The sequence below is a fragment of the Miscanthus floridulus genome, chromosome 4 (genome assembly GCF_019320115.1).
Source record: "Miscanthus floridulus cultivar M001 chromosome 4, ASM1932011v1, whole genome shotgun sequence".
NCBI classification, from domain to species: domain Eukaryota; kingdom Viridiplantae; phylum Streptophyta; class Magnoliopsida; order Poales; family Poaceae; genus Miscanthus; species Miscanthus floridulus.
In genome coordinates this window covers 108270823-108289272 of record NC_089583.1, presented here as the reverse complement: position 1 = coordinate 108289272, position 18450 = coordinate 108270823, and the positions used below count along the sequence as shown (strand labels likewise).

Here is an 18450-nt window from a genome sequence, read left to right as displayed (position 1 = left end):
GGGCAGGTGAGCGACGTTGAGCTTGCGGTACACCTCTCTTTCCTCAGTCCCCATCCCCGTCTCCACTAGACACGTGCTCCAGCTGCTCATTGTGGGTGCAGCCTGGCGAGCGTGCGGAGTAGCCAGTAGTGGTGGCATCGCGATGTCGTTCGGCCTGATGGCGTTGATGTGCACGCTCGAGAGCGCAATAGCTACCTCCTCGGTCCTCGGCCACCGCCCGTACTACGCGTGCACGCCGAGGACCGTGGCTTTGGATATACCTATACAGGATGTGCTCATGTAGAGAATGGAGTCGGCATCTGGGTACCATGCTATGCACCGATGCACATGCACGGCGTGCTTGAGGGAGGTCACCACACGCGTGGAACCGTGCGCTAACCGCCATGACGCGGTCGAAGTCCGTTAGGTCTGGCGATGCGAGCAGCATGGGGACTGAGGCGCACCAACATGGCCATGTTGTTGTACAGCACGTCAGGCACCTGTGGGCTGTGGGGCGCCATGGTGTGCAGCCACTCAGGGTGGCTGCCGAGTGCCGACTGCCGAACAGGAACATGGCTCATGAGAGGTGTTGAGGTCGGCATGTCATGCACGGCGATGAAGAGAACGCCGTGCACTGGTGTCGTGTGTTATAACTCATATACTACTTCGTAGCAGATTTGGACTAATGAAATTAATTACATGTTCAACAAAATATTTTTACGTTTTCATTGGCCATGGTCGGTATGTACTGGGACACGTGCATTGTTGATGGAGGAGAAGCCAGAGAACGGGAGCTCTGGCTGAGCCAGGAACACCTCCTTGCTCAGTCGATAGCTATTGTTGAACGCTGAGATCACCTCCGCGTGGCGCACTCCAACATCGTTCGCTCCATCGTCTCGAGCTTGTTCATGGCGTAGTTCACCACCTCGCAGGGGGTGTAGGCCGCGTCCAGGTCGAGCTTGGCGGCTATGGCGCGGCCGACGTTGTCCTGCATGCCGACTGCCGGCAAGGATGACCTTGGCACATTTTCAGAGGAACTCGCACTCGCTTGGGCGTTGCGCGTTAACGCCATCGCGACACTGTTGCTACTGCATTCACTCATGAGCCTGCACCCAGGTTTCGACGACAAAGCAGACAGGCAGTTGAAGTGGCTGGTGGAAACTTGAATGAGGATCGAGGCATGCGCGAGCTCAACGTTGCCCAGGACCTGCTCGATGAAATGTGTCCGAGAGACTGAGTGGGAGAGGGAAAAGAAGAGGGACACGAGAGGGAAGACGCACATATGGCATGACACGTCAGCATATGATGCATATGTGGAGGGCCACGGACCTACGGTGAACAACTTTAAAAGTTTATAGACCTAGAAATTCACTTTTGAAGTTGATGGACCTAATTAAAACACTCATACAAGTTTATGAACCTCTGGTGCATTTAACTCTATAAAAATATACCACTTATTTATTCCGAGGCACTTGATTTGATTGAACTCATCAATCCCTATGGAGAGCGTACTGAAGGAATTGGCAAAATGACCAGCAACTTGTAATGTTCCAAGAGTGGTTCGGCCTAGATTTGCTCAAATCCAGATAGTGGATTGTTCTATTTCTACAGTCCTTATTCAGTATACCACGGCAAGAAAGTGCTAGCATTCCCTGTCAACTACTAGTAAAGAAAAGTTTGTGATAGAAGAAACATGTGACATGGTTGGTTGCATCATGAAGTCCATGACAATTTAAGACAACTAAGCTCGGATGGATGACACTTCGATGGTTGGTGGCATTTTGCTTTCATTTGGCTAAATGTAGGTAGCAAACGCTCTCCACTAGTTTTCCCGTAATGCTTTTCTAAACTTCAACAGTACAGTACAGTACTTTCCCAAGCAACTCTGCTCTATCCATTTGTCTGTCTCCTCAAAGCTCGAAAAGCAACTACTCCATCACATGATCTTTGGATGGAAAAGCAAAGGAAGCTCGAGAGATTGGGGTATATTTTGGTTCTACTTTGAATTACATGCCATACCATCCATGATCCATCTAAATTACCTACATTTCAGATGACACTGTCTAATGACGATGGACTATACTGGAGCATATGCCACTAACTGCCAAGTTTGGTTCTGTACCTTCTAATCATGTCTGTTTCAGCATTAACTGCACTCTCTGCACCCAGAAACATTTCTTGCAGGGACATGACAAAATCCTTGAGCCACTCAAAGCACCTAGAGAATCAGCATGCCCTAGGTTTGACAAATAGCGGCCAAATCTGCTGCGATGATTCGAGTCAATGCATAAACATTGCAGCAAAAGATAGTTGTTGGCTTACAAACTTTTTTCTTCTCAAGAAAGTGGAGCTGGCTTTTCCTTTCCTGTGCATGGGGAAATAGAAGCTTTTAAATTGCTATTATACCATCCTATGGGCTATAGCACATGTACTTTGTCACCCACAACCACTTTCCATGGGACCAAAACTTTGGGAGCACTTTGCGAGCCACTACCCATGATGGTCTTGAAGAGCAATCATGGGTCCAGGTCAGAGATCTGGCCCTTTTCCATAGGTATATATATATGATGAGGAAATGGTTCCAAAATTTCTGAAGAATTAACTACTGGAGATGAGTGGCATATAATCAGCCACAATATATGTGATACTCTCCTGTATGGAGGAGATGGTCTCATGTCCTGCTGAGTGCTGAGGCCAAACATAGACGATTCAGCCATGCATCCGTGACCGTGACCACTGCAGCTGCATTTTGCGAGAACATTCATTGATTTCAGCAGTGATATATTGGTAATAGAGCGGCAGCAATCCATCTACAGTTCCGGCCGGCCACATGTGCTGAGCCCCAGCTCCCATGCAGGCATGGGCACACACACAATCGCATCCGGCGACAAGAGAAGAACCCGACGGATGTACCCATGTTAGCTAATAAGTTAAGCATGCATGGCAAAATCATGCTAAATTGTTCTCATCCGTGTTGCCTGATGGAATGCTTATACGAATCACATGTTTCCATTCTGTACTCTCTCTTTACCACGGGCATCACAGATCATACAGTAACAAACTGCTTGTAGCTGAGCTGCCGGTGCCGGTTTGCCTCTCACTTTCATCACATGACCAGCGACGACCAAGTATTCTGCGGATCTCCAGAAAGAGGAGGCGGGTGCCCTTTTCTTGCCATGAGAGCAACAAGACTCCTGTGAGATCCTTGCCATGTATATCTTTTTATATATGCATCTTTTCCCGTGCTCCTTTCGCCCTTTGTTCCTTCACATCCACACCAGTCCGCAAAAGCGAGCCTCTCCCGTGAGGCACAGCACAGCCATTGCCCCCATGGGATCGAGGGGCACTGGTGCAGCCAAATCAAGGAAGGGCTCACATGGAGGAAGAAGCGCCAGTGGATAGTGGGCGGACAAGGCTGGGTAGCTGAAATGGACTCTTTCCTAGGCGACGAAAAGATTGGTGGTTCGTTCTAGTAGAGTAAAATTTACATGGCACAGTGCATGCATATGGCAAACAAGAATGCACTCGTGCATGCGCAGTCCAGTCATGGCGTCGAGTGGATGCTTCAGTGTCAGTGCTTCGTGATTCTCGGCTGCAGACTGCGCTGCTAGATGCCTGGATGGATTGGCGAGTGGATGCTTCAGTGTCAGTGCTTCGTGATTCTCGGCTGCAGACTGCGCTGCTAGATGCCTGGATGGATTGCTTTGGCATATTTTTTGATCGCATTGCCATGAATCCCATGATGCCATGAGTCCATGCACGGTAAGCACTCAGACGTTAAAAACTCGATCAGCGGTGGCTAGACAACCCCTGAGTATTCCTGCTTAAGAAGATTTTCTCATGTAGATCGAGAAAACTCCCAAACATCTGCTCCACCCTTACATAGTGGCACCATAGCTCCATGAGATGAGCTGCCTACAGACCTGTGCTTTGTATTTGAGGCAGACGAGGGAGTTTTTCCCCCTCCGGTCGCTGTGGCCGAAGCCATGAGAGTGAGTCCCTCGAGACTCGAATTATGACCACCTTGAAAGGGAGGTACTGAGCCTGTGCACTGATCAGTCGGTCAACCGGCCGTTCCCGTAAGCACACGATGTTGATTGTTGAATTGTGAGTCCGGACTCTGGCGGGGCTCCTCCTTCTTTGCACTGTCATTCTCATCATGTTGATCTTTTTATTTATTTTGTTATATAGTTGTTCTAACAAGCTCACAGCGGTGGTTGTGGCCATGGCGGCGCCCCGCGCTACTGGGCCTAGGAAGTGCTCAAGTAGGTGTTATTCCCACCTTCATTCTACCGTGCAACACTCCAATATAGGCGTGAGCTTCTGCCTTGGTTTCGTCGTCATTGTTTTGAGTGGTAGAGTCCTATGACTGAGGTTCTAGGGAAGTCTAGACAAAAGCCATGCACGGCTTTCCATGCACGACTTTGTCAGTGCTGTCGGTGACGATGCCTTTAGCGCCACTAATGTTCTTGGAGGCGTTGTAGTAGCCTTATCTGACCCTGCAATTCTTGGGTACCTCCAGGTGAAAAACCTAGTTTCGGTTCACGTTGAGGTTTGTCTTAGATTTGGCCAAGCGTTTTCTCCAGGGTTCACTGTTAGCTTTCTCTATATGGGTGCACTAGTTGCTTGCTAAATGGTGTGTGCGATTGGTTTCATCAATCTAACGTCCTCTAGGATCATTGATTGCATCATCTCAACTTATGTTGGGTTAGTGAGAGCATTGGTCCCTCTCTTGTATCTCCTTGTTCTTCATTTGTCGATCCTCCCTCTCTTAAGACTCCCCCCTAAAGGGGCATTATCGGACAATGACGAGATCCTGGATGTGCATCATATAGATGATGTCACGATTGTCGTCTGTCAACCTCGACTTTGTGCCTTACAGTCACATGTAAATTGGAGTTCTTTGAAGAGCTATCACTTGGTGGTGCAATGTTCGGCGATCAACGACATGTTTTCATCATGAGAGCTTATGTTGAAACCTGTAGTTTTGTTGTTCCACCTCATATACCTTGTTTATGGTTGTTTTTTTTTCATGTGTTGTGTTGCTATTTGTTAGTGTTTGTGTTCATGTTTTTGTCTCACCCCTGCTATGTGCCTCTGAGATTTGCCGCGATAATGTAACATTCTGTTCCCGACCTTTGCCGGTATGTGTGGACATATATTCAGGTGGGGGCTATCGCCCCTCTCGATACTTGTAAAAAAAGGCTCATCCCCTTCAGAGCTTCTCTCATAGAGCCGTTTCTTGAGTGTTAGTGTTTGACATGGCTTCATCCAATGAAGGAGAGAAGTCAAAGCTAAAGCCCAGGTTTGATAGGTTTCACCCAACGAGAGTCAAAGCTGAAGCCCGTCAAGGAACCTTGCCAAGCATATAAAGATTATTCTAGAAATTGGAGGCTCATTGGAGCATCTTCAAGAGTCTTTTTAAATCCCACTCTCTAAATTATCATTTAGAGAGCCATTTACATAAAAATTGCTTTCTATATCTTTTCACTCTCCAACAGTTTTTCTATATCTCATGCGCACTCTAGAGAGTCATTCTCGTCTTCTTTTTTTAGCTAGTAAAAAAATCCGGAATAGAATGTGGCTATATTTGGATGACCATTTAGAAAAGCTGTTGGAGGATAATTTTTCACCAAAATCCATATTTCTAGCATTTAGAAGGATATGGAGAGTCTCTTGGAGATGCTCTTAGTCATAATGAAGACTCGCTTGAAAAATATAAATTCTAAAAAAATTCAAAAAATAGAAAGATATGACCATTAAGTTAATAAGTATAGTTATCATCGATAACAATAGCTATTAGAGCACCTCCAACCGTTTGCCATTCCCAATCTTGTTTTTCATGATGGAAAAAACTCACTCCAACAATTCTTTGTCATAACTCTCAATCTAACCATGCTTGGAAAATCATAGGCATCCACGCATAAGATACGTGGACTCCTAAATGTATCATCGTCACGACTGCCGCCACCACCGCCTGAAGGTTCACTGGAATTGCATATCCAACTAGTATTTTCAGATATAAGAATAATGGAAGAAAGAGCAGGTAATGGAGATTCTATTTTGGAGACTACGTTTGTGGTTTATGGTGACAAGATAGCCAGCCTCCAGGCCACAGCCGCCTCGGAGGTTCGCTTGAATTAAATCCCCGGCTACTATTTTTAGATCTGAGAATACTTGAAGGTAGAGCAGGCAATGAAGATGCTATTTTGAAAGTTCTATGTGTGAGCTATGGTGTTAGGATGGCTGGCCGCAACGGTGAGTTGTTTTATCCATAGTCGGTAGCTTGGTATGTACGGGGTACACGGACGTTTATGTTTTTTTTAAACCAATAAAAGTGAAATGTCAGTGGGTTGTGTTTTTCCGGTATCTATAGTTTTTAGAAATGTTTCAAAACTAGGATTTTGGGACTTAATTTTTTATATATTGATAGAAATGTTCTTACAAGAGGAGAATTGCGGACTCAACAAGATTATTTACTGCTAAATACTCTAGTTGACAGTTTGACACTAAAGCCGGAGAGGGTCGTTCCATGTTTCTCCTTTATGTGCGCCTAGCATTTTGGGCTTGTTAGTATGTCACGCGATCCTAACTCGTATTGTAGGCTGTGAGTCACCCTGGGCATTCGGTCAGACCGAACTGATTGGTTCGGTTCCTCGGTCATTCGGTCAGTTCGGTCATCAGAAATCTGGGACCGATCGGTCTTTGCAAAAAACGAAGACCGAGGAAATTCGGTCTCGGTTAGTTCGGTTCGGTCTCGGTCACGACCGAACTAACCGGGCCTGAGTAGCAGCCACAAACAATAGCAGAATCTATAGCAATTTTCAACAGCATGCTTGCTATTTGAAGGCAAAAAAATAACAACACAATATATAAAACAAACCACACATTATTATGACAAGTTCTAGCACACAACTTTCTCAGTTCTCACAAATCACAATCACACATAATGACATAACAGAAGTACAGAACAAGAACTACGGTCAGTTCGGTCACTTCGGTTAACCGACACATATGACCGAACTTCTATCGGTTACTTTGGTTAGTTGGGAGCCAGGACCGAACTCATGACCGAACTTTTCGGTCTCGGTCTTTTCAGTCTCGGTCTCGGTCTTTTCGGTTCGGTCTTCGATCTTCGATTAATTATGCCCAGAGTGAGCTGTGAGCTGAGGCAGGCTTCTTTGGTTGTCTGGTGAGAATACTCTGGTCACTTATGTCGTTGTGCCGCTATTCCATTCCCCTCGTCGTGCGCTCGCCGATCCCCAGGACAAGGGGGCCTCGTCGTCGCCTTCTCCCGAGACCCCAGCGCATGCATCAACAGTCGCGCGCTCGTGCTGCGCCTGCGCCCCGGCCGGTGGGTCCGCCGCCCTCTGCTGGACCCACCCGCCTCCACCTCCATTAACTACCTTGAAGACGCCAAAGCGGTCGGTCGCCTTCCTGTTCAGCACCACCGTGCAGTTACAGTTATCACACTCCACGCACCGCTGCTTCCACCTCTCTTCTCTTCCTCGCTTCCTTGCTCGTCCGGCTCGACGCGAGCGCGGCAAGAATCGCGGTGCATGTGAGCCTTGTTCGGAGAAGAGGTAAGGTAACCGATGCAGCTGAGGCTGTGAGAGCTCCGGACAGGGAGGATGGGAGAAGCAGGGGAGGAAGAATCGGCCGCCGCGCCGGCGGAGTTGAGCCGGCAAGCGGAGCTGGATGAGCAGCGGTGCCTGGCGGAGGCTCTGGACGCCATCAGTTCGTTGGTCTCTGCTTCCTTGTCCGCGACGCTGTTCCCGCTCAAGTGGCAGCTCATCAGGGACCGGCTCAACCGGCTCCACGCCGGCCTCGCCGACATCACCGTCCCCGAGGGCGACGAGAACGGCGAGGACCGGTGGGAGGCGTTCTCGAACCTCCTGCTGGACGTCGCGGCGGCCGCCCGGGAGGCGCGGGAGCTGGTGCCGCGGAGCCAGGGGCGTCACTACGGCGGCGGCAAGCTGCGGCTGCGCAGCGACCTCGACGTCCTGGCCGCGGGCCTCGACGCGCACGTGGCGCGGTTGGACGAGGTGTACGCGTCGGGCGCGCTGACGCGGGCACGGGCGCTGGTGGTGCCGCGCCCCGGCGCCGGGGCCACCCGCGACGACGTGCGGTTCTACGTGCGCGACCTCTTCGCCAGGCTCAGGGTCGGCGGCGCCGAGATGCGGAGGGAGGCCGCGGCCGCGCTCAGCGAGGCGCTGCGCGACGACGAGAAGTGCGTCAGCGTCGTGGCGTCCGACGTCGCGGACGGCGTCGGCGTCCTCGTCGCGCTGCTCGAGTTCCCCGACGCCCGCGTCCAGGAGGAGGCCCTAGAGGCGGTCTCGGTGATCGCCGGGTCCGACGCGCACAGGGGAGACCTGGTCGTCGGCGGCGCCATCGCACCCGTGGTCCGTGTCCTCGACTCCGGCGCCGGCAGCGAGGCGGCCAAGGAGAGCGCGGCGCGGGTGCTCTGCAGGCTCACCGAGAACTCGGACAACGCGTGGGCCGTCGCCGCGCACGGCGGCGTCACGGCGCTGCTCGACCTGTGCACGAACCACGGAGCGAGCGGCGGCGAGCTCGTGTGCGCGGCGTGCCGGGTGCTGCGGAGCCTCGCGGGCGTCGACGAGATCAGGAAGTATATGGTGGCCGACGCTGGGGCTGTACCGGTGCTCGTGTCTCTCTCGCAGAGGGCCACGGACGACGCGGCGCGAATCCAGGCGATGGAGCTCCTCGCCGCCATCGGCTCTGGGGATAGCTCAGCCAGGGAGGCCGTGGTCCAGGAAGGCGCCGTCGAGTCCCTCGTCCGCGCGCTCGACCCCTCCTGCCAGACCCAGACGCCCTCCTCCTCCTCGTCGAAGGTGCGGGAGGTGGCCCTCCGTGCCATCGACGCGATCTGCCTTTCGCCGCCCACCTCCACGGACCGTCTCCTCGCCGCAAGGTTCCTCGACCGCGTCGTCTCCCTCCTCCGCAACGTCGACACCACGCTGCAGCACTGCGCGCTGAAGGCGGCGCACCGCCTGTGCCAGGTGTCGGAGGAGATCAAGAAGGCGATGGGCGACGCCGGGTTCATGCCAGAGCTGGTGAGCCTCCTCGGCGCGTCCAAGTCCCCCGAGGCGCGGGAGATGGCGGCCGAGTCGCTCTGCGCCTTGGTGTCCGTGCACCGCAACCGGAAGCGGTTCGTCCAGGACGACCGCGACGTGGCTCGGGTGCTGCAGATGCTGGGCCCCGACGAGGAGAAGCCCACGCCGGCGAAGCGGTTCCTGCTGTCGACGGTGATGCACCTCACGGACAGCAGCTCCGGCCGGAGGAAGATCATGTCCTCGGAGCACGTCAGGTACTGTACAAACAACACACCTATCAATAGCCAATCATCGTGTGCTCATCAATTCTCGCTGCAATTCTCAGTTTTTTTTACATGCTTGTGTTCTTATCATGACAGGAATCTCGAGAAGCTTGCGGAGACCGATGTCCCGGACGCCAAACGGATCGTGAAGAGGCTTGGCGGGAGCAGGCTGAGGAGCATTTTCCATGGCATTTGGAGACTGTAATGTAATCCTTGGAGACAAGCATGCAGTAGCTGCCACTTACTAGTACTGCATCTCTGGCTAACACACATACTATGTTCCTTGCATCTTTTGTTACTGTGAAGAAATGAAAGAACGAATCACTCAGTGATTTGTCCCCTACCCCCATGTGTATAGTATCACTCGTCTCTGTCAAATAAAAGTGCAAGTCTTCTTCAGCAACAAATCCATCCAAACATGCAGTGGCCGCGTCAGCATCAGAAAATCCTCTCCTGCTTGCCCCAGAGGCCAGAGCATATGCATCTCTGCAACAAAAGGAGGGCCGCGTGGGTCATTGGTGATGAGTGATGGAAACCATTCGGGAGGAAAATGGCAAACCTATATGTGTTTTCCCGTTCTCGCTCGCAGTGGGGTCTCCGTCGCGTTATGATCCTTTGCAGTACCAGCCGGTACAGTGCAGGTACTGCGTGGCTGCCGACGAGCTGCGATCATGGGCTGCTGGCGATCGCAGTAAGTCGCCGTGTTCTTAACCTCCATCAATCCATGTGGATATACTTATTGCATCCAGAGCTGTGGTCCGTCTTCTCTGACGCACTCGATCCGTTGCTGCTGTGTCTGCAGACCTGTGGAGTGCATCTCGCGTGCTGCAGCTTTTCGGGCGTTCTGAAGATTGTACTCTCCAGTCAAAGCAGGGCAATGAATTTCACTAGTAAAAATCTGTAATATTTATGTTTGATTCAGAACCACGGTCCCTGAAGAGCGTTCCTTTATGTGTTACATACACAAGTACTGTACTTTTGAGTTCAGTTGCGAAAAATGGCTGAACCTGGAAAACTGGCGTGTAAATCTGTTCCAGGAACCGGTCCCTTCCCGGCGTGCTTCCATTGCTGATGCGGAAACCTCGCTGTCGAGACTCGAGAGCCTCAGGGCCAATAAACGGCTGAAGAAGGCGATGGTGTAGTCTAGCACGATCGCTACGTTTCTTGTTCTCTGTCTTCCTCACGCCTCACGGCTGAAGGGGGCATTTACATATTTACCATTATTAGGGATGACATCTTACACTGTGTCACTGACACATGAGTCACTGACATGGTACCTTTTATACCACTCACATCATAATGATGGTAAATATGTAAATAATCCACGGCTTTAAACAGTAAGGTCAACTCTTGCTACCATCCGTTCCGTTTGCTTCGAGTTTCAGACAAGATGTTCCATCAACCAGTCAGCAGCATGACTTCAGAGCATACATGAGCCGCGGTGGCAGTTGGAGAACATCCTACCGGACGGCGGCTATTGGCACCTGTCAATCCTACTAGTTTCAAGAATCAAGACGATGGGCGACAGTGCATCCGGAAACACGGCACCATTGCTTCAGACAGGACCAGTTTCTTTTCGATGGGGGAAGGAAGTTCAGTAGTTTGTTCCCCGGTCGCCTGTCAGTCAGGCGAGCTGCCTTTTCCAGCAGCCATTCACTGAGCAGTGAGCCCATGAAAACAGGTGTCCAACAAGCAGCTCATTCTGCTTGATGTTCAAGTCCAACCACCGCCCGGCCAACCTTAGGATTGGTCGCACCGTCAGCTGCCCTGCCACTCCAAGTGGCATTGGTTCCTGTGATGTGTGAGGTGTCTCTATAGCCGGCACAGGCCCGGGCCAGGCACGGCCCGTAGGGAGTCAGGCTGGCACAGTACATCGGGCCTCCTGGGCCGTGGCCGTGCCTCTCCGGGCCGAGGGCCTGGCCTTCGGCCCAGGCACGGCACCGTGGGCCGTTTTTCGGGCCAGGCCGGCCCGAGAAGCACGGCCAATCCAGCGTGTCGGGCCGGCCCGAGGTCCTCACAGTCGCCGCTTCCAGAGCTTGGCCTCGCCGGCATCGAGGGAGGAGGCCACGTCTGTGCGGCGCTCCGGCGCAACGGTGGGGCGAGGAAGGAGGAAGAGGAGGCAACGACATGAGCCACCACGGAGGAAGACGAACAGCGATGGCGTCGGCTCGGGGAAAACGCGGACGTGGCTGCCGGGCTCCTCTTCGCGCAAGGAGATGAGGAGTGGGAGAGCAGCAAGACGCGATGGCTCGAGGAGACGAGGAGCAACGAGCCTCTCAACGGCGACGGCGACGGCGCTCCTCGGGAAGGGGAGGGCCGGCGCGTGACGCAAGGGAAGGGAGGGGGAGTTCACGAGCCACGAGGGGAAGGGGACGGGGCATCACGAGTGGAGTCCGCGTCGCGAGAGTCGTGGGTGCGGTATGGCGGCTCGATGTGGGAGATTGGAATTAGGGTTAACATAGAAGTACTCTATATATATACTTGCGGGCCTTTATCGGGCCTAGATGATTTTGCGGGCCGTGCCGTGCCAGGCCACGTGTCTGGGGTGTGGCCTAAGCACGGTCCTGTGCATCGGGCCGTGCTGGCCCGGGCCTGCACAACACCGGACCGTGCCAAGCTCGTGCGGGGCTAAAATACCGTGCTTCGGGCCGTGCCAACCGGCCACGGGCTACATGGCCATTAATAGGTGTCTCCAAGTCCAACGCAGCTGAAGAAGGGGGGCGCCGTTCTGCAGCAAAGCTGAGCAAAAGGTATGTTTTCTTGGAATGTCAATGCTTAAATGCCATGTTCGCTTGGCTGATAAGCCATGAATGAAAGTACGGTTGACTGATTTGTTGTGAGAGAAAAATATTGTTCGTTGGCTGAAAAAATACGGCTTATAAGCTAAGCGAACCAGACGAAAATATGTTCCGGTTTTCTGGAAGACCGTGAGGGGATCAGGGGTTTGTTGGGTTAGGTTGGCTACTACATCATCCGGAGATTATGTTAATCTGATGGTAGTGGAGTACCTTTTAGTTGAGTGGACCTCCTATAGAACAAGTGAGCCCTGTCAACAGGGAGCCAAAAGTTTTGCATACAGACAGCTGCAGGGCCCAGCTATCCTGTGTTCTATTGGTTCTGAATTTAAACTGGAAAGACGGGGAAAATCGAAAGGCACGAAAGTTAAAAGTGTATAATTTGATGGTATATGTATAATTAATTAAAAACCTGAAACAACGAAGCGTTTGTAGTCCAACGGTTAGGATAATTGCCTTCCAAGCAATAGACCCGGGTTCGACTCCCGGCAGACGCATTTTTTATTTTGGCCCGTGGTTATCTCGTCTTTGGACTCCCGTTTTCCTTTCTTTTGGACTTTTGCTGCGCATGTTCCCTTGGGCTTCAGGCCCGTGGCCCGTGGGAATCATCGATAAACGACCACCACGCGACATGAGAGTGAAGCAGTGCCGCTATCGCCAGGGGCTGCAGGCTGCTATTGTACAACTGGATGAAGGCGAGTAAATTTTTTATCACCCACCTACTCCTTTGATTGCTTTTGTTTGTTTGTATGGAGCTAATTAAAATAGGCAGTTCCATAGGAGAATCATGCATGCATGGCATGATTGGTTGACGTCCAATATTTGCCTAACTAAAATTATGATAAGCTAAAACTTAGGTTAGCCAAAATCAAGGCTGGCCAAAGTTAGGACAAAAATATAGGATACCAATTGGTTGAGTGGTCATAACATTGGTAGAGAGCATTTTTTTTCTCATGCAATTTAAGAAGTTTCTAGAAACTTGCCAAAACATTAGCCATAAGCATTGGTGTGCTAATTCTTTGGCAATGAACCAAGTGGTGACTAAAAATTTTGGCTTACAATGATTTTGGTTAGGCAAAAATTAGAAGCCAGCCAATCAGGCTCGCAACATCAAACAAAAATAGAAGCACACCCACGCGTTGCCGTGAAAATTTTCTTAAAAATAAATCTGTTATATACATAGCATTACTTATATGGTATTCTGTATACTGTGTACATATATGAATGACCTGAATGTTATTTTAATGTATCAGAAGATCTGGTAAAAAATCATATTTGATAGATTATAGAGGAATAGGTGACGAAACAAATAGCGTATGTAGATGACTTGTTGCTAATAAATCAAAGATTTAAAAGTATTGCACATGATTGAGATGATGTGGATATTTTTTGTAATTAATAAGGCATGACATGACTTAGTAGGGATGATGTGGACACCTTACATGAAGAGATAGAACATCTAGTGGGGTCACTTAGCGGGGAATGATGTGAACACCTTGCATGAAGAGAAAATCATCTAGTGGAGTTTAATAAGGGATGACATGGACTTGGTGGGGATGATGTGGACACCTTTCATGAAAGAGATAGAACATCTAGTAGGGAATGATGTGGACACCTTACATGAAGAGAAAAATCATCGAGTGGGGTTTAATAAGGGATAACATGGACACCTTACACGAAGAGATAGAACATTTATTGGGGAATGATGTGGACACCTTACATGAAGAGAAAAATCATCTAGTGGAGTTTTGATGAGATGGACTTAGTGGGGATGATGTGGACACCTTGCATGAAGAGATAGAACATCTATTAGGGTCACTTAGTTGGAAATGATGTGGACACCTTCCATGAAGAGAAAAATCATCGAGTGGGATTTAGCTTTATAAGAGTATATAGATTGCTACTGTAGTGTATGTGCTAACGTTTTAAATCTTAAAAAGTTATAATTACAAGCTAAGTATTCGTATTAAATTTCAATTACATCATTGTGTTTTTACAATAAATACTTTAAATTAAGACCCCACTTACGTATTTTTAGATAAAAATCTTTTGAAGGACAACTTTTCGCCGGGAAAGAATATTTTCTTTTTATTATGTAGGGATAATGTTCTAGGTTTCAGAATAAAATGTTAATTATGTCTTCGCAAATAGCAAGAAAGATATTCTAAGTTCAAGAGGATAGTATTCAAGATTTAGAACAATAAAATTAAGTTCAGATTAATGATATTCATGTCCACGGTTAAGGTAAAATGACATTCCATAATATTCATGTCTAGTGTAGAAAAGAGAACATCTAATTAATACTATGAAAACAATTGGAATATATCATCAAATTTTCCATAGATACTATACAAACAACCTAAATTACACCATTTATTGCTACTTCGTCAACAATAAAAAAAGCATGCCATGTAATATCTCACTTATATGAATAAAGAAAGTATATCGTGAAACATACCATCAGCAGTCCAGAAAGGAAAAAGATTTCTTGTAATAGGCCGAAATTTGTGTGCGAATGACCTTCGTCCTCCAACCGGGCCAGGCTTGCCCTTCTCGCTTTAACGCGATCACGCCCAGCACCATGGGTGGGCCGTCGATGCTGCAAAAATAAACCGAAATATTGTTTCGGCTGATTTGTTGTCAGAGAAAAATATTGTTGTGACCGAAAAAAACAAGCTGAAAAAGGCAGCTTTGGACCGGCTGAGCCCACTGCATTTTCGTTTCATCAATCTTTTGATCCGAGCATTCAGTTTTTGAAATCGAGGTGTCCTCTTGTCCAGAACTTGGACAAGCGTTTCATTACTGAGGAGCGCCCCCCCACCACATCCTGTTTCATAAAAAAAAAAAAACAAGAGCTACGCACAGCGGCATAGATTAAGGAACGAACAACTGGGAACTCGCTTGCTTCCTATGTTTGTGCCACGATCCGCAGGTGACCAAACTTGCGATTCCAGATCACAGGGGAGAGTTGCAGCACTGCAAGTGGCGATACGTGCCGCCCGTGATAGCTGACGAGCCACTACAGCACCGAGCAGGCAGAGGCAGAGGCGCCCGCCCTTCGATTCGTGCGTGGCTCAAATTCTTGGATTTCACTTTCTGTATTATTACAGCTGCACATGAATGTCACCCTCAGAAGAATGTAGACCAGAACTTGCACATGATTGCACATGACTCGGACGGCATTAGCCTCTGCAAATGTAAGGACACGACCACCGATCGAGTACAGCCCGCAAGTTTGTGCTCCATTTACACTGAGAGTGTGATGCTTCTGTAATCTCAGTTGCTTTGGTAACGGAGTTAGGGTTTGCATTAGCAGTTTCTAAATGGTGTGCTCGTTGGCCGATGAAATGCTTTTGATTAGGACCGGGATGAAACGCATGAAACAACATTCTCTATATTGTTGGGAATCTTGGCAGCGAATATTAATCCACCAGTGGCAGGGATAATGACAACGTGACCAAACTTGAATTGCGGACGCCCGTTTTGCACATGTCCTCGTCGGTTCCATCGGTTAACAGGGGCTTGGATCACCTTTCACCTCTGAACCTCACACGCGCTAGGTAGGTATGCTTACTGGCGGGGCCGCTCCTTGATGTGATGATGATCACCTTTCTAGGGTGCGTTCGCTGGTCTCACCAGCCAGTTTCAGCCGGCTGCTCCTCCTCACAACAACCAGCCAGTTTCAGCCGCTACAGTGTTTCTCTCTCACAACAACCAGCCAGTTTCAGCCACCAAGGAACGGGGCCGAAAAATGGAATCTGCCTTGTAGAGTACTCCGTAGTATGCTGTATTGCTGTATGCCTTTGCCTGTAGCGACGTCAGTGAAAGAGATGCGCACGCCCAGCCATAATATGCTCTCTGAAACGTGTGAACCATGGTGAATATTCCTTGCTTTAAGTTACGAGAAGGGTCTTGGTGAACGCGACGACTGTGGAAGTGGAAGCCGACAGTCTTAATTGTTGAGGTAGCTGTGAAACCTGCCGGCGACCGCGATCGAATCCCCCGGCATTGACCTAGAAAATAATCTACTGAGTGCCACTGTAATTGACTGATAGAAATGTATATACGGAGTAGTAGTAAACTGCAAACGTCTCCCGTGCGCGTGTGGTCTTGTGGCTGGGGGTACGTATACGCACTATACGTAGAGCAGCCGTACACACTGGAACGGTACAAAGCTACAAAATCAAGGGCAGGAGTCCAAGTCTCAAAATAAAATAAACCTGCAGTTGGCCAGTTGCACGCACGCTTTTGACAAATCTCTCTTTGCCACTTGACTTGACGGAGCATGCGTGCACAGTCTCCTCGTTTGCACGCCTAGAACGAAGAAATGTCGCGGCAATCGCCAATCCACGAGCTTTACACGTCGTAAAGGCTCCGGGTTTTAGAACATGGCCGGGCTTGCACCTACGTACATACCGGCACATTGTTCATCCGCTACTTGCTAGCCAGCGGCTCTGTTTTTTCTTTCTTTCTGGGTACTACGTTAGCAGTTCCTAATTAGCAGACTGCTGGTTTCGGACTTCGATCGGTGCACGGTAAGCAGGAGTATTCAAATGCTGTGCTGTAGTCCTATGGCGAGGAGAAAAAAATGCACCGCTGGTGCAGCGTGCCATAATGCAAGTTGCAGCTCCGCTTCCGCACATGTCTGAGCATTCTTGGGCCTCCTACTAGTAGACTTTTCAAACGAGGGTGCCTATGGGGCCCACTTACCAAAAAAGGTCAATGGCCCCACACGGATCCGCACATTTGTTTTTTTGCCAGCCGACTTGGCGACCTGCATGCGGCTAGCTACCAAATCTCAGCGGACAGCGGGGGTGTGGTGTGCGTGTGGTGGGTCTTATCCCGGCAACAGTGATGAGCCATCCTAGCAGCGGTGGTTGACCCGGGCGTGGCTGGCATTGACTCGCCCGCGCACGGTGGGAAGCAGCGGCACATGCCGGCCTGCGGCACACACGTCTTGGGCTTGGCCTCAGCACTGTATGGACATGGACCTGATCGCTCTCGTCGTCCCGGTGACGCACGCACTCGACCTCCCATCTCCCTCGGCTCGTCCTCGGCTCCTCCTCCCCTAGGACCTACTGTGGCTCCGTGCCTTCATGGGCCAAGGTCTGTCTCGTCGCATACGTATCTCGCTGGATCGTTGACTCCACAAATCCAATGCCTTCTCCACCTGGTTCGTTTGGTCGTATTTGGCTCATAAGTCATGGCTGAAAATACTATTGATTGATTTGGTGTGAGAGAAAAATATTGTTCGTTGGCTAGAAACAAGCCAAAAACAAGTCTAAACGAACCGGGCGTCCGTCCTTGCCAGCTATGAGCAGTATAGGTATGTGCCCTATTTGTTTGGCTGAAAGTACCGTTCGCTGATTTGTTATGAGAGAAAGATATTGTTCATTGGCTAAAACAATATGGCTCATAAGCCAGGTGAACGGGACGATGATCGCGCTAGATGGATGGGGCCAGGCCGGCGGGACCAGCAGCAGAACGAAGAAACAAGAAGCCCTGTGGCCAACTTGTACGTATATTGCTTTGACCAACAAGCTGTACTAGCAGTGGTATGCCTGTACGTACGTACATACATACAAAAGAGATTTGGAGGAACAAGAGCTTCGTTCATAGTACAAAAGACGATAGTCCTACCTACTCTTCTTCTGTGCAACCTGCCATGCAGCCAGGCAGCCAGCCAGGCTATTTCGGTTTGGTCGCGTTTTGAGCGGCGCCACCTGTCATATCGGGCTGGTAGTGCCACCCATGCCAGGTTTCCACAAGTTAGGTGACTTAAAAATCAGTGACTTATAAGTTATGTCTATAAATTGTGGGTCCCACATAGAAAAATGTGGCTTATAAGTTTTAAGTATGGGTGAATCAACTTAAAACTTATAAGCAGGGATGACTTATAAGTTGGTGATGCTTGATAAAATTAGTTACTTATTTCACTTTTTAACTTATAAGTAGATGACTTATTTGGAACCAAACGGACCTTAAATTAAAACACGATCAAGCAAGAACCAGATTCTCCGCTAATCCTGGTACGCACGGCGTGTGATCGATCTGTCGCCGACTCTTCTTCTGAATGGCGTGGAGGTGAAGCGGATAACAACGCCAGCCCAACTCGCGCGTGTACGTTGGACGGCCGTGAGCCGGCGATGCCCGGTTCGGCTCGGTGGCTCGCCATCGACGGAAAGCAGCGCGACGCCGTGTTCACATTAATGGCCGCCGGGTCTTTCCAGGAAGGAAAACGGGGTCGGTCAGTCGCAGCAGCTGTAGCTCTGGATAAAGATATATCCACAGGGGCCACAATTAATGAACGGGAGGAAAAACGAGCGCCAACCAGCGGAA

General features: G+C 49.8%; 1 protein-coding gene and 1 non-coding gene across 2 annotated transcripts; both read left to right on the top strand.

The window, feature by feature from the left end:
- Window positions 1–7209: 7209 nt before the first annotated feature.
- Window positions 7210–9659, top strand: LOC136552538 (vacuolar protein 8-like). Its single transcript, XM_066544101.1, has 2 exons — window positions 7210–9307; window positions 9413–9659. The coding sequence occupies exons 1-2, from the start codon at window positions 7611–7613 to the stop codon at window positions 9519–9521; spliced, it is 1806 nt and encodes a 601-aa protein (XP_066400198.1). The 5' UTR covers window positions 7210–7610; the 3' UTR covers window positions 9522–9659.
- Window positions 9660–12536: 2877 nt separating this feature from the next.
- Window positions 12537–12608, top strand: TRNAG-UCC (transfer RNA glycine (anticodon UCC)). The gene has a single exon. It is a non-coding gene; the product is annotated as a tRNA-Gly (tRNA).
- The last annotated feature ends 5842 nt before the right edge of the window (window positions 12609–18450 follow it).